The sequence below is a fragment of the Chlamydotis macqueenii genome, chromosome 2 (genome assembly GCF_036417535.1).
Source record: "Chlamydotis macqueenii isolate bChlMac1 chromosome 2, bChlMac1.mat, whole genome shotgun sequence".
NCBI lineage: Eukaryota > Metazoa > Chordata > Aves > Otidiformes > Otididae > Chlamydotis > Chlamydotis macqueenii.
In genome coordinates this window covers 114,243,615-114,259,452 of record NC_141557.1, presented here as the reverse complement: position 1 = coordinate 114,259,452, position 15,838 = coordinate 114,243,615, and the positions used below count along the sequence as shown (strand labels likewise).

Sequence of the window (15,838 nt, the reverse complement as noted above, 5' to 3'; positions counted from 1 at the left end):
GGTGGTGTTTAACCTGGCATCATACCATCAAACCCAAAACCAGAACCCTGAAAACTAGCAAAATCAGGGCAAATACATGTCTCTGCTGCACTCAACTAATCCCATTAGTAGACAAAAGTTTTCAGCTGTTTCTGTTGAAGATACATACAAAAACATAGCACTAAATAAGAGAGGAATTTCTTACAGGTAATTAATTTGTTTTAACTCTCTAAACAGAAGGTGTGTTACGTGATCTCAATGCTGCAAACTTTTGGGGACATAATATTTTCATGAAAGCCATTTGAAACCTCATATGACAGAGAGGATAAAGAAATGGGTTCAAAGAGGAATTGATCCACAGAAGCCAAAATGTTATTTCATACAGGGAATTATGGATGCACTTTCCTTGGCAGGCCCCACGAATAATCATTAATAAAGTGTATGGGGCCCAGCAAACAGCAAAGATGCTCACAATTATGGCAAGTGACTTTGCTATTTTCTTGTCCCGCTGCAGTCTTGACCCCGTCCTTGAGCGGAAAGAAACAGAAAAGTCCCTTTTGAAAGGTGTGGGACTGGTTTGTGTTGGAGACGGACAGTTAGCCATCGCTGCTGGTCTCCATGACCTCGTTAATGATGAAACGCTGTCTTCTGCTTCCGATTGAGATGTTCCTGGCTTTGGCAAGAGGCAAAATCTCCAGGACAGGCTGCCACTCCTCGGAGGCTCGTAGTCCTCTGTGCTGCCATGCCGCTGGCGCCTCTGGATGTTGTGGAAGATGTGCACGTTGAAGTAGGTCACCAAGAGCAGTGGCACAAAGAACTCTATGGTGGACGCGCACAGGAGGAAGTACCAGTTGTCGAAGAACTCAGCGTAGCACTGATCCGCCGCTACCATGCTGTATCCGGCCACGTGCTCCCAAAAGAGGATTGCAGGGCAGTAGAGGAGGAAGGCAAAGACCCAGACGATCAGCATCTTGATGACAGGGTTGGATGTTATTCCCTGCTGGGCTCTGTAAGATATCTGTGAAGGAAAAGGACGTTACATATTCAGACAACATTTTGGAACAACTATCTCAAAAAAAAAAAAACATAAGTCAAATATAGTATTTGCTCTGTAATTCCCCAGACACCTAGAACATCTTCACTTATTTAAGGTCCTGAAAAACACTATTCGTCTTGCTCAGCAAATACCATAGCTCTGTGATTGATCTTGGTACTTGGGATTGGAGAGGAGCAGAAATTATGATGGCTAAACTACCATTTGGCTTCCAGGTGTGAAAGGGCATGGCTTGTTTTCATCACCACCACAGTAAGGTAGCAATAAGGAACTAGTTTATGATTCATGAAATGACCAAGCTCAGAGGAGGGTGAAAGCAGCTGTGGGACTTCCTTCCCACACAGGCAAAATTAGAAGCCTTCTATATTAGACACGTTGCCATGTGAGACTGCAAACACTAGATAATGTACTTTTTAATACTATTTCCTCTTACCATAGCAGAAAAATCTGTCCCACACATATGCTTTAACATCCCTTACTTTATTGAAACACTCTAGTTTAACACTCAGTTTACCTCGTAAGCAGCTTATTGCAGTACTGCAAATCTTGATGGTTTTGTGTCTACCCAGGCTGCATTAGTTTATTTTACTTTCTAGCCACAAATACCTTTCTTTGAAAAAAAAAAATTAAGAAATAAAATCATGTCATCTGAAGTTAGGAAATAGAAGAGTAAAAGCGCCCTTTCAATAGCCCAGACAGTATGTACAATACATACTCGTAGCTCTTGGTCCCCTGCCTTATTCAGAGCACAAGATGATCAATTAGTGAGAAGCTAGACAATTTTATTTCCTCCCTACTGCTCAACATTTGTCATTCTAGGCTTTACTCAGACCCAGAACTACTCCCTTCCTATGCTGTTCATTAGTGTAGTACCTGAATGCTATACAGATATTGATGAGTCGCATCTTCACAGCCACATACGGCAGGAGGGGCATTGTCCCTGCTTTACCAGTGAGTTACAGAGCAGCAGTGCAGTGTTACACATGTTATTTCAGATTCTCTGTTTTAAACATCTGTAGCCTGAAGATTCAGACTCCTTGACATCTTAAAGCATCATATTGGCTCAGAGCACAGCCCCAGTTCTGCAATAATTAATTTGCAGCCCTTTGAAAGACCACAAGCCTCTCAATTTAGTAGGCAGCAAACAGGAAGCTCAGCACAGTTTCACAGAAAGTTAAGTCTGACGTGACTAGCCCCTGGCCACAAGCTAGGTTTGCAGCAGAGGCAGAGGTGGATCCCAAGTCCTTGAGGAAGCATGAGATCTTTTCTTTGGATTACAGCCCTATGTTACACTCTCCTGGACTCACTCCGTCCTAAGTATCTAAAGGAGAAAAACAGAATGTGATCATGTAAAAAAAAGATCATCAACAGGGTGTAGGAATGTGGAGCTCAGCTGGGCTGCAGAGGCCTTTTTAGTTTACATTTCTCACATTCTGAGCTCTGCAACTTCATTAATATTTTTCAGTATTACTGTTTCTTAAATGCAAGGGTTCTCATACTTTCTTGTTCGGCTTTAAAAAAAAAAACCCCGAAAACCACAACACTGGGGAAGAAGAGAGAGAGATCAGGCATTGTATCAGCACTCCTCAAATGAGAACCTCCCCATCTAACACACCCTTTGTCAACCTAGCAGACTCACGAAAAATAAAGGGTGTTGATGGTCTTCCATCTGGACCAAACACCAGAGTTCAGAAATGGTGAATGATAGTTTTTACCACTGGATTCCTCAGATATCTTCTGAAGCAGAAGAATGATAATACTCAAGGAATATCTCTAGGCTCTCCAGGTATTTTGATTCATTCTTCTTTTTGCTTCAAGGGATTAGTTTCCACCTAACTGCTTGTTGGCAGCACATGTCAATCACCTCCTGCAGTAATGCAGATCCTCATCTGATGTCCATTCAGTGCATCCCACATCTCGCTCCATACTCCCCTCTCCTTTTAAAATTTATCCCAAGCCTAAGCACATGCTTGACTCAACCTACTTCTCATTACTACTCTTCTAATGACCAAAGCCCAAGTTCTCCACACTCCTGCTGCCCCTTTCCTACCTTGACCTTCCCATCTCCTCTGCGGTGTAATTAAATAATTTCTAATGCAGGTGGCAGGAGGGAAAGGCTGAAATCATAGCCAAGGCATTGTCCTATCCCTAAGTCCCAGTGCAACACTGAAGCATCAAAGTTTCTGTAGAAAAAATGGTATAATAACAAAGGACTATTTAGCTTCTAGTGTTATTGTAAACGCTCTGAGTTTTATAGGAATCTCAATATATATAAAGAAATAATTAGAAATGTTCTTCTTACAGCTTTTGTAACTGACAGGAAACGGTCGTAGCTGATAAGGACGATGCTAAACACTGAAGCTGTGCACACAAGATAGTCCATAACCAGCCAGAGCTTGCACAGGCCTCTTCCCAAGTGCCACGTCCCTGTCAGGGCATAAGGAATGTACAAAGGCATACAGAACACACCTATGGAAATAAAGCAAATGCACACATCAGTCAGCACTGCAGGCAGTGCTTGTGAAAGCATAGAAACTTTTCTGCAACGTCTGATAAAAGCACAAGATTGACTGGAGTTGCCACGCGGAAGGCTTTGTATTCTCATACAACCAATGAGCACTTGACCACAAACTAGGCACCAGTAGCATAATTAATACCTTTCTGAAAAGTGTATCATGTTTATTGTGTATGATTATTACTTCTCCTGTTTATACCATCTGTTAAAGGAAGGAGCAGCTGACTGTTCTACTTGCTGAAGTAAACACTATTCTGTATTAAGCTACTGAAACTAAAACAAACAAATGAAAATAATCTTTCCCCTCCCTCAATGTATTTTACTAACTGTTTTCTAGAATAAATGATCTAATCGCCATGCTTCTATCCTCTTAGAAGCATGATATGGTGGCCAAAAGTATCCAGAAGTTGTATTTATAGAAATACAGTATGAATTTCAGACTAATCTTTAAAACTACCTAATCAGAAGGCTGACAAAAACTGCATGGTTAACTAAGTACACCCAGTTTAACATTTCTTCTCATCATAATTCTTGACCATAACCATATTTCAGTGGTGAGCTGATAGGGTATTATCTATGGGAACCCACCAAGCAGTGGGAACATACACGAGTGACCGACGCCCATCTAAGCTGTTAAATCAAAATGTTGTGAAAGTGCCAATATGATCTCATTTTAATGGCTTTCTGGGTGATTACACTACACACAGTCACAATGCAGCCCTGCTTTTGTTTGCAGCAAACTACACACTAATGGTGTATTTTGCTGCAAACAAAAATGCAGTGATCAGCATCGATGCTGCAATGAAATGGAATCACTGCATCTACAGAGTAACTACCGCTTGCTCCTTCCAGCAAAAGGTTATATTACACATTTTAACATTCATGAGTAGGGGAGAAGGTGTTATTTCACCTTTATATTTACTTCATTATGATGTGCATTCCTGCAACAGCTACCAGTGAGTGTCTTGAGAGTTTTTATTTCCATAAAAATCTTACAATTCCTGTTATTTTCCCCTCAATCAAAAGAACTCTATTCAGATCCAGCCATACAGAGATAAAGCAAAAGTTTTTTAAGGTCAAAATCAGACAGATTAAATATAGCAAAAGAATAAGCAAAGGGGTCTGCAAGCATAGAAGTGTGTGCTTTTAGTAATTAGGATGAAGTAGAAATTAAGGATAATCTAAGTATATCCTGAATTTAAACAACAAAGCTATAAATCATTTGACTCTAAAGCGTGCAAAGCTTTTGACCAAATTTAGAATTAAAAAATAGACATTTAGGTAAAAATAATACCGTGAAACAAAAACGTATGGAAGTTAGGCAATACCAAGTAAGCTCTACTTCCTTTTTTTGACAGCAGACATTATTGACTCAGTACTTCTCAACTAGATGCCAGTATTTGTTCAACATGGTGCTAGATTGTGAGCAAGATGACAGATCACCACTCTGTCCACTGGGTTTTTGTTCACTGTTGTGGTTTTTCCCTATGTACTAGAGCCAGACAGCAGGCAGCAGGAGCTCTGTGGCACAACAAGGCCGTTATAAGCTGGAAGAAGTCATCTATATGAAGGAAGGGATCAAAACATTATATGAGATCTGGACATCACAAAGACCAGAGTATTAGAAGCAGTGCCCTGTAACAGGATTTCTGACACCGGCAAGAAATTTTAAGAACAAAGACAGTTTCTTCAGTTATTTCAGTAACCTTTTTAAATGTGTAGGTAAAAAAGTAGAATAAAAACAGATTCAAAGGAGCTTGTTGTAATGCAATGAGTCAGAACAATTATATATACTATATAGAGTCATTAAATAGACATACTTTTTAAAAATCATCCTTCTGCCTACTCAATAATCTAACCAAGACTTTTACCAGAGACGTCCAGTGCTTCACAGACTATTTCAATACATCAGTCTCCAATTGCACATGACACTAGTGTTTTAATTGCACTTTTTCTCAGTAAAAGTTTCAAAACAAAATGTATCCAACATCAAACTTCTTAGAAACTGTTTGATTTCTTATTTTTATTTACCTATACAAACACACATTCCTAAGGCCTTACTCTAGATAGAACACGTAGAGCAAAACATTGAAAAATACTATTCATCACTGTTTAGTTGCAAACTTCAGATAATTATCTATATTGTGTGAGAGTAGCTTGAAATAGAAGATATTAGCCACGTATGCAAGATCTGCTGGATAATACATGCTGTTTTCAATTTCACTATCTAGACTTCAGTCAAGACTCTTCAAAAACAACTCCCATTTTTTTTTTATTCCATATCCATTCACGCACAGTAGTATACATTTCCTGAAGCAAAAACATTAAACCTTACCTGTTTACCTGGCAAAGGATCCATGATACTTCTTATGATAATGTATTTCTGAAAAATAGTAGGCTACTAAGACACTTAATGCAATTTCCATCATTCATAACCCTTCCCATAGACACACAGCTGGGGAAAAGTTATCTTAGAAGAAAATACTCAGCAAAAGAAGCCCCCTTGCTTCTCCTCAGGTCCCTAGGAAACAAATATAACGTGCCTCCATGGCTGTGACTTACCCACTGCAAAGTCAGAAATAGCAAGATTGAGAAAGAAATAGTTACTCCGATGCCTGAGATTTCTGTCCACGATGAAAGCAAGGATCACCAGGGCGTTTCCAAGGACAGTGATCAGAGCAAGCAACACCATGAGGAAAGCCAGCAGCACCAACACGCCCAGCGAAAACTGGGAGCTGGGTGGCTGTGTGGACAAAATCTCATTATATGTTCCAGTTGTGTGCGGAGCTTCGGCAGTGCTGTTGTGCATGTTGCGTATCCAGGTCAGTTCAGTTTGGGAAGAAATTTCCATCTGGCAGAGATATCCAAAAGGCTGAGATTCATAAGGAGTATAAACAAGATGGGCCAAAAATCCAATAAATATAACAAAAAAAAATCACCTCGGGGAAAAATTAAAAGGTTCTGATTCCAGATAAATCTAGTTTTCCTAAGATTTTTTTAAACCATGTATATCTCTAGAAGAGTTACCAGTAAGAAATATGCAGTTTTTCCAAGCTCATATTTTAACTTGCAAGTTCTTTATGCAACCTGATCCTTATCTGTGGAGGTCAGGAGGGCTGATTTGAGATTCTCTCTTGCTTTCCTCCCTTCCTCCCTCCCTCCCACCCTCGTTCCCTCCCTTGCAGAAGTGTTTTTCTTGCTAGCATTATCGACAACAACTTTTTGTGGAAGTTTTTTCTTAATCTTGGGTACATATCCTTATGGGAATTTAAATGACTTTCTAATTTCATCCTTGTTTATCTAGTGTCATTGTATTTCAGCAAGTCTGTGGTCCCTCTCTATTGTGTTGACCAAAGGCGTGGTCAACTTCGTTGTGACTGTTGTTGTTCCTCTTTCTGTGGACCCTAGGGCTGAAAACAGATATGCTGTAAATAAGCAGGTATACAATTACTTACCAGAGCAGTTAACCAGCAGTGGCCCAACCCTTAGAGATCAGTTGCAAAATTCCATTGAAATCAGTTTCAAATCTCTTAGTGACAGCCCCCGTGACGCAGCTTCAGCTGTTGCCACCCCAAAAACAAGGAACGAAAGACTGACTCCTTGAATGTGAATGAGAGCTTGGCAATTAACTTTAATAGGATGAGGCTTTTCTTTCCACACTGGAGGGAGAAATCGTGTGTCTTCCACAAGTGTGTATTTTTTGTATGAGTAATGAAGCCACTTGCAGAGAGCTGCGAGTACTTCACAGTTGTAAAAATTCAATCATTTTTATTATGTGTTCTAAAGACACTTTGGTGTCTAATTTGAGATACTTAAATTTGAAAAATGTTGGCTATCACGTCTATGCTTCTGTTGTGGGAACAAATTCATTAGCATTTGCCGAGTGCTTTTACTAAATGTTTGAATGGCAGCAGTACAAAAAAATGCCAAACTTTATTATCCATACAAATATCTTCACAGCATGCATGTCCATTTCTGCCTTTTGCTTTATTTTGTTTCCAGGTAATGCTGGAAATGTAGAAAAGACACTTTGGCAACAACTATTAAGTAATACCACCAGTCTTTCTTCTGCTAGCAATACAGAAGTTGACCTACATGAAGTTTCTGAGGTCCAAGCTACTATGCAGTTGGAAAGAAAATAAAGTGGTGAACAAATGTGAGGACAACTCTGTATTCTGTCTCTCTCAACCGCCTGTAGCCTAAGGAAGAGTGTAAGGACATAGCAAAATAAACTGCTGGTGTGCTCCCCATGCCTCCAGTGATTTGTGGCTCAAGGTGCCAATATGGTACCAGAAGTGACATTCAATCATTTTATTTCCACTTCATCTTCTAAATAGTCACCTTCTTACCCCAAGAATTTCTGGTTTTGCATTTCATTGATAGTAAAAGACATCACAGGACCCCTATAGGCCTCCAAGGAGTGTAACAGTCCTTCTGTGATTACTTCCCTGCATTCAAAACCAGAGAACATAAGGAAAATTGACATGGATACTGCCATACTGAACCTATATAACCTGTTTCCATGTCTCAATTATTTTTTTTTTCCCCAAACCTAATGCGACCAGTCCTTTGTGTCTGGTCTCACCTTATCATGGGAGCAACAGCTCATTCTTGCACATTCGAAGTGACAATCCCTTGGTAAGAAGCGCTGAACCTAGGGCAGCTTGCATGCACACAATACACCTACTGTAAATCCTTGTCTGTGGGTGCTCAGAAACTGCATTGAGTCATATATCCTAGAGTAAAGTATGTGAAAGGTTTTCTTCTTTAGACATGGGGGTGCTTGCCCTCAGTCAGGAAGGGGTCCTGGAATGGGTTTCCCCATACCCAGTAACATCCCCCACATCCTTTCCATTTGCTTCCTGTTATGATAGGACAATGCGTAATGGTTTTAAAATAGAAGGAGGTAGATTCAGACTGGACATAAGGAAAATTTTTTTTACAATGAGGGTGGTAGAACACTGGAACAGGTTGCCCAGAGAGATGGTTGATGACCCATCCCTGGAAACATTCAAGACCGGGTTGGACGGGGGTCTGAGCAACCTGACCTAGTTGGAGATGTCCCTGCTCCTTGCAGTGGGGTTGGACTAGATGACCTTTAAAGGTCCCTTCCAATACTAACTATTCTATGATTCTAAGATGCAAGAAGGCCCAGGTTCTTCAGTATTCTTTACTACTGGAAACTTTTGGATATACCTTTGATTCCTAACTTGTCCCTAAATGGCCAGAAATGCCAGTTTGAGCTGGCAGGTTTTCTATGGACCAGCCATCTATGATGAAGCAATGCACTGCCACCGGTCCCAGACGAAAAGCATCTGTTACAACCTCCTGAAAGCCCCATGATGACCAAAAGGCTGCAAAAAAATCTAACAAGAGCAGAAAAATCATAGATACAGACTGTCCTCCAAAAGAATACCTGTTTGGAAAAAACCACACAAATAGGCAAGCCATGAGGCTGAAAGCCAGTGTTTGCAGCAGCTGCAGCTAAACGTGGATCCTCTTAATAGCAAACCCCTTACTAACATTTCATGCATTTCTTCTTCAGTGAGAATCTATGCTAAAATAATTCAGACTACAGTGGCAGTTAAGTTATTGACATAATTTGCAACTACTGTGCCTTAGAACAGTACAATTACAGCTCTTTGCAAAGGTGAGTATAATGTTTTGGACCTTTTTCTTCTCTCTCAAGCTGCTTTATAAAGTATAAACAGAAAGGTTCTCATTTTATCTTAACCCAAAACCTTCAGTGCTGAGGAAATGAATTAGAAGAGTATTATAACTATTAAATAAGGAGGCTGCCCATCTTGTAAATGGCTTCCAAGATGCAATGGCAATATCCTTACTTTTGTAGCACGTAACAGATTATCATAGTTTATATATAACATATATATAATAGCTGTGCTATAACTTGTTAAGCTAAGATATGGAGAAGAAAACAAACAGTTAAGCTAAAAAATGTGGTATCACTTCGAATTATCTGCTTTTCTTTGACATTTTTATTTATTGATGCAAAAATTAAGATGTTAGCTTAAGTGTAACAAAGTTTAGCAGTCCTGGAGTCCCCTGGGAACCTGGAAATTCTTTGCTCCACTTCTGGCCCAAGTGGACCTCCCTTGTAATTTTTCAGTCTGTTACTTGATCTCTTTGCTTCAGTTTCCTTAACCCTAAGAGGAAGGTTGAGAGAATTGGGGCTGTTCAGCCTGGAGAAGAGGAGGCTCTGGGGAGACCTGATAGCAGTCTTCCAATACCTCAAGGGGACCTACAAGAAAGATGGGGAGAGGCTGTTCAGTAGGGCCTGTTGTGATAGGATGAGGGGTAATGGTTTTAAAATAGAGGGAGGTAAATTTAGATTAGACATTAGGAAAAAATTTTTTACAATGCGAGTTGTAGAACACTGGCACAGGTTGCCCAGAGAGGTGGTGGATGCCCCATTCCTAGAAACATTCAAGGCCAGGCTGGATGAGGCTCTGAGCAACCTGATCTAGTTGGGGATGTCCCTGCTCCTTGCAGGGGGGTTGGACTAGATGACCTTTGAAGGTCCCTTCCAACTCTAACCATTCTATGATTCTATGCTTAACAATGCCTAACAAGCTTCTCGAAATCTGAGGGAAATTCTGCATTAATTAATAAAGTATGTCAGTGGAAGAGAATAAAAGATACACTCTCTGAAATAACTTCAGTCTACTCATTTGGGAAGCAAGCAGCCATATTTCAGACTCTCCAAAATCAAGCTGAAGACAAGATTCATCCTAACTGAGAGCTCTACCCATACACTCCAGTTTCAGGAGGCAACTCGGCAGCTTCACTGTTTTTCATGAGAAACAGCCAACCTTACCAAACACCTTAAATCCTACATTGCTTTCTGTCAGTATATAGCTACCTAACTCCTTTCCATCTCCCTCCCTCAACATATCTTCTTGGAACTAACTTAGATCTAACTTGGTTTCTCAAAATCTTACATATCTAATTCTTGCACACCATGCTTGGGAAGCCCGTGTGCAGCAGGGCACCTAAAAATATGAATGCTATACTCACGTGCCTTGTGAATGTACCTCCAACATCACAGATCTATTTTGCGCAAGTCATGACGCCACATAACTAATCTGTTCACATCCAGAAGATAATCTACACGAGTCAGCAAGTTTGGGGTTTTTTTTTAACATTTGCGGTGTAAGTGAAGTTTAATAGAAGACCTACTACATAAGGTCTTTGTAGAATTTTTTTTTGTGTGGCCACATGTATGATTAAACCAGTCTAGAAAATTTGTCTAGCTAGAAAAGTATCTGAAGCAGATAACAAACTGCTGATTTTGTACTGAGGTCAGGGTAGCATATGAACAGCTCAATGATAATCCTACAAAAAGATACAGAAGTTTTATTCAAATAGACATGCTAGACAATTAACACATAGCACTGATTAACACACCAAAGGGATCCATAAGTAAATGTTACAGCTTTCTCTTCCCTTCCCTGTTCCCCAGGCATTAAACAAGAACACACATTAAGCAGTAAAAGCACCACCCTGAATTATCTGCTTATTAAAGTGTTCAGACTTTGCAATATCAGGAAATTACAAACAGTCCACAATTGCTATGCTTCAATTAGAGAGACAATTAATTTTGCTTTTAAAAGTTAAGGGCAGTAGATTTTGAAAACAAGTGGCCTTTCCATATGTCAACATGGAAGATTTACAGACATATGGTAGGACATTTAGATTAAATGTTCTGTCTCATCACCACTTCTTGAAAAGAATCTTGTAGGAATGACAGGAGTTTTTTCCATTGCTCAACTGTCTTGAATTTATTAAGGCTCTTCAATTTGAAGTCTCAGTTTTACAGAGAAACCACCAGGCAGTTCTTTAGAAGGGACTTTGCTAACAAAATACCCCGAACAGAGACCAGATACGAACACCAGCTCTCGGTCTAGTCACTTAAATTTGAGCAACAAAGGAAAATAAATCATTCTGATACTACCTGTAGGAGATTGGGGTCATGTAATGGCTAATCTGGTTTCAGTCACACTCCTGATTAATTTCCAGAAGAGCAAAGTGAAAACAGTAAAAGACAGAAGAGAGCAGTGAAAGAGATTAAACAGAAGGCACAACCCACCTTTTTCTGCTAGTGTTTGATTCTTCACAGACACATTTGTATGACAGGCAACAGTGCTTTATGTATGGATTAATGTTATAATCCTTTTCTTCTTATTTTTTTTCCAGATAATTAAATTTATAATTCTTCCACAAGTAGGCGACAGGTATACAGCCTATAATGTCTTAAACCAACTTGCAATATTTGACAACAAAAACTTACTGTTAAAACTGCTGCTTCAGTTTAGCATTATACATTCAATTAGAATATTATTTTTAAAGTTGAAGTTGTTGCAAGCCATTTTTGCAATCTCTTTCCCTTGCTGGATCCCACCTGCTAGTTCACATACACATAATTAATTTAATGCAATCTGATTTCTCATAAGGTTGTATCATCAAGTTTTGGACTGAAGAACACTCATGCTCCGTTCTGATTTAGTTGATTTGCAATACATTCCTCTAGATTCGTATTTATAAAAATGCACTTAATAGGCGTATGGAGATTTACTCAAAAGCAAAGGCTGATCTCACTCTTGTTACCTGGTAGGGGAGGAAGCTGTGCCAAATCTAAAGCAGGTCTCCTGCCAGCACACTTCCGATAAGAGAGTGCAAAAATTCACTCCTTTCCCACCATCAGGGGTACCTTTGCTGATTCTGCTTCATTTTCTTTCACCACAGAAACCTGCAAAAAAATGGTGACACATACCTACCAGAAAAGGCAAGCCTTTCTCTTTTCCACATAGACACATACTGAAGGCTACATCTTATCTGTAAAGCTTACCCCAAAATAAAAAATGACGGCTATGTTAGCAACATAAAAACGAAATGGTCGTTAGTTATCAAAATGACAGGGTTATTACAATTACAAGTAGTTATCTATTTTGCTCTCTCCACATATTTTTAATTAATAAAGGAATACCAATCTAAAATTACTATAGTTTAGAGACAAAATGTGCCAGTACTTCCAGTCTGTTGAAGAGTAATATGCTGGTTTCAGAATAACACACTTCACAAGCGTGTATATCAGCACGCTCAAACCTCATTAGAGAAACCAGCCTGTCCAAGGTCAGACTACAGGAACCTGCAACTTCCGTAAGTATTATGGAGTATAATTTCACTTTTTCTTTTTTCTTTTTTTTTTTTTTGTTTTCCCAACATATCTGCATATTTTTTGGAGCAAAAGTGACTTAGGGAGCAAGCCAGCTGCTTGTAAGAGTAGGCTGACTTGTTTTCTTTATCTGATTCTGGGGGACCTCTGTTCTCCACTGAGCAAGATAAACAAAAAAATGTTTCTAAGGAAGCTAGGTTCTTGATTTCTTTGTCAACAAGATAAATGCTTTCTAGGAAAAGATGAAAGCATCAGGATCAAAATTCATTCCATGCATCTGCTGCTGCTCTGCTCTACATGCGGAATAGGTTATTTGTGTCCCTTGGACACCAGTTCCAGTGTGAAAACACTCGACACATCTCAAGGACTTCAGCTGCTGTATCAGTGCTAAATTTTTTTTCTTAACATGTAACAACCACTGCTGCTCTAAGGTTTTCTGAATTACAAAGCAGAAACAGTTATATTCAGGTAAGTGATGGGATGCAGCCTCCTTGAAGCATAGTTAATACTCAAAGAGCAAGAATCATAGGTGCTTCAGGCCGTGAGGTATGCTGAGGCATCGCTCTCAAAAGAAAGGACAAAATCCTGTGTTGCAAAACTCTTCTGCAAAGCCACATGAAAACTTGTTCGTAGAATAAAGGAAGTTTAAACTTAAGAAATGCTTACAAACAAAAATAGGAAGAAAACGCAACTTCTCTAACCAAAAATGTCCACAGTACTGCTAGCTAGCACTTCACAATCTCTCCAAAACAAACCGCATTAAAATACACATTTCCACTTTGATAGTCTGTTTCTAGCAATTTTAAGGGATAGGGGATTAATTTTCCTCACTAATTGGATGACACATACAGTCTATTTCATTTAAACAGCAAATGGTTATTGAATACTTGTTTCTTCCATTTTGGGAGTTTAGTTCTTGCTAACTCACAACACTGAAACATGAGATTCTTGGGGACAAGGATCAGTACTTTCTGGAAAAAAAAAAAAAAAACAACAACAATAATAAATAAATAAATAAATAAATGATCAGACATCTAGCTTTCACATACCTCAGACTGAACACCAAAAAGTTCAGACTTTCAGAATCACTTCTTGATTCTGAGAGGTCAAGCTTAAAGGATGCTCTTCATAAAAAGAACATGCGTTACCATGAGTGGAACTGAATCTTGGGCAGCTGTAGAATATCTTGCAATTCATCTGCTTCCCATATTAAACACTAGCTACAATTTCAAAGTTTCATAAAAGCAACAGAAACTTTGGAATATTTAAGTCAATATGGTACTGGAAGTGAATGGCAAAATAAAAGATTCTATCAATAAGAAAGACAAACTACTAATAAGAAATACTAGTATAACCCCAAAAGCGTAAGACTACTACATTTGTAAAATACAGATCTCCTTCCCTGGGACAAATGTTATTTATTATTACAAGTACAGATGCTAAGGCTGAACCCAAAAGAGCTTTATATGCAGACGACGTAATGTAACTCTGTAAAATTGCTTCAAGATATCAGTGCAGGATCTATCTAACAGAGAATTTATGGTTTGTTTGGCTGGTTTTTTAAAATCGTCTGTTTTAGTGGTACTTTTCAAGTTACTGAAATTCTTAAGGAGTATCTCTGTATCAAACTCTGCATCTCTGTATCAAACTCTAGAGCAGTTACTCTGATTAGATTAAGTTTGCCTGGTGAAAGATTTTCTGGGGTACCCCTACTGCAGAACTAGAATGAACAGTTCAGTGTAAGAACACAGTGGCAAAAAGACGTATACCAAACTGGTGGTCAGAGAAGCTAGTCTTACAAATACACCTTTAAACTAAGTGCCACTAGAGAAATGTCATTAAAAATAGTCACAGCCCTGACATAACTATATGAGTAAACTATATAAGGGGTACCTGACCTAGGAAAGCACCTGTGACGCAGCTAGTAATGGATCACAAAGTTCATAAGTTAACTTGAGGAAAAAAAAAAACCACCACCATCAGATCATTGAAGTTCATCCTCCCCAACTAGAAGACACCAAGGAAATGTAAAAAAAAAAATAAAAAAAATTACTTAAATCTCATCTAAATAGCAATATGACAATTAACTGACAAAAAGTTCTGTTGTTTTGTAACGGATTAGAGAAAAGTCTGGAAGGTATTAATAAGAGAGTAGAAAATTTGTTTGTGATCATATCATTAACACTTGTTTTCTTCCCACTCTACACCAACAGAAGTCACTTCAGAATGTCTACTAATGTTCACTTCTAGCTGTAACAGTCCAGTTTCAAAATCCTCATATTCTCTGTTGAAATTACTGGTTCCTAATTATACAACACTTAATCCTCAGCTTTTCAACAAGCTCCTGGAGTCCCGACACTCACAGAGCAATCCTTAAAGAAATTTTGAAGTAATTTCTTCACATTTTAGTTCATTGCCCATAATCAGTCTTTTTTACATCACTAGGCAGGCCCTTCTAGCATGATCAAGAACTACGTGGGCAAGACCACGCTCTCCAAGGCCATATGGCACAGGGCCACATGCTTTCCTTTTAGGTATAGAAAATCTGAAACTTCATAAGTGACCTTGTCTATGAATGACTCCAGTTTCACCCTCAATACAGCAAACTAGGCATGCCAGTTTTGTCTGGGATAGAGTTAACTTTCTTCATAACAGCTACTATGGGGCTACGTTTTGGATTTGTGCTGGAAAAGTGTTGACTACACAAGAGATGCTGTAGTTACTGCTGAGCAGTGCTTACACAGAGTCAAGGCCTTCTCTGTTTCTCACCCCACCCCACCAGCGGGGATGCTGGGGGTGCACAAGAAGCTGGCAGGGGACACAGCCAGGATAGCTGACCTCAACTGACCAAAGGCATATCCCATGCTGTATGAGGTCATGCTCAGCATGTAGAGCTGGGGGAAGAAGAAAGGAGGAAGGGGGAGACACATTCGGAGCGATGCCGTTTGTCTTCCCAAGCAGCCGTTACACATGATGGAGCCCTGCTTTCCTGGAGGTGGCTGAACACCTGCCTGCTGATGGGCAACAGTGAACGAATTCCTTATTTCGCTTTGCTTGTGTGCACAGCTTTTGCTTTACCTATTAAACTGTTCTTATC

General features: G+C 39.4%; 1 protein-coding gene across 1 annotated transcript; it reads right to left on the bottom strand.

Moving 5' to 3' along the window:
- Positions 1 to 208: 208 nt before the first annotated feature.
- LOC104481276 (histamine H3 receptor) lies at positions 209 to 6,399 on the bottom strand. Its single transcript, XM_010122423.2, has 3 exons — positions 6,111 to 6,399; positions 3,336 to 3,502; positions 209 to 997 (listed from the first exon to the last, which is right to left on the bottom strand). Exons 1-3 carry the CDS (start codon positions 6,397 to 6,399, stop codon positions 209 to 211), a joined length of 1,245 nt encoding a protein of 414 aa, XP_010120725.2.
- Positions 6,400 to 15,838: the final 9,439 nt, after the last annotated feature.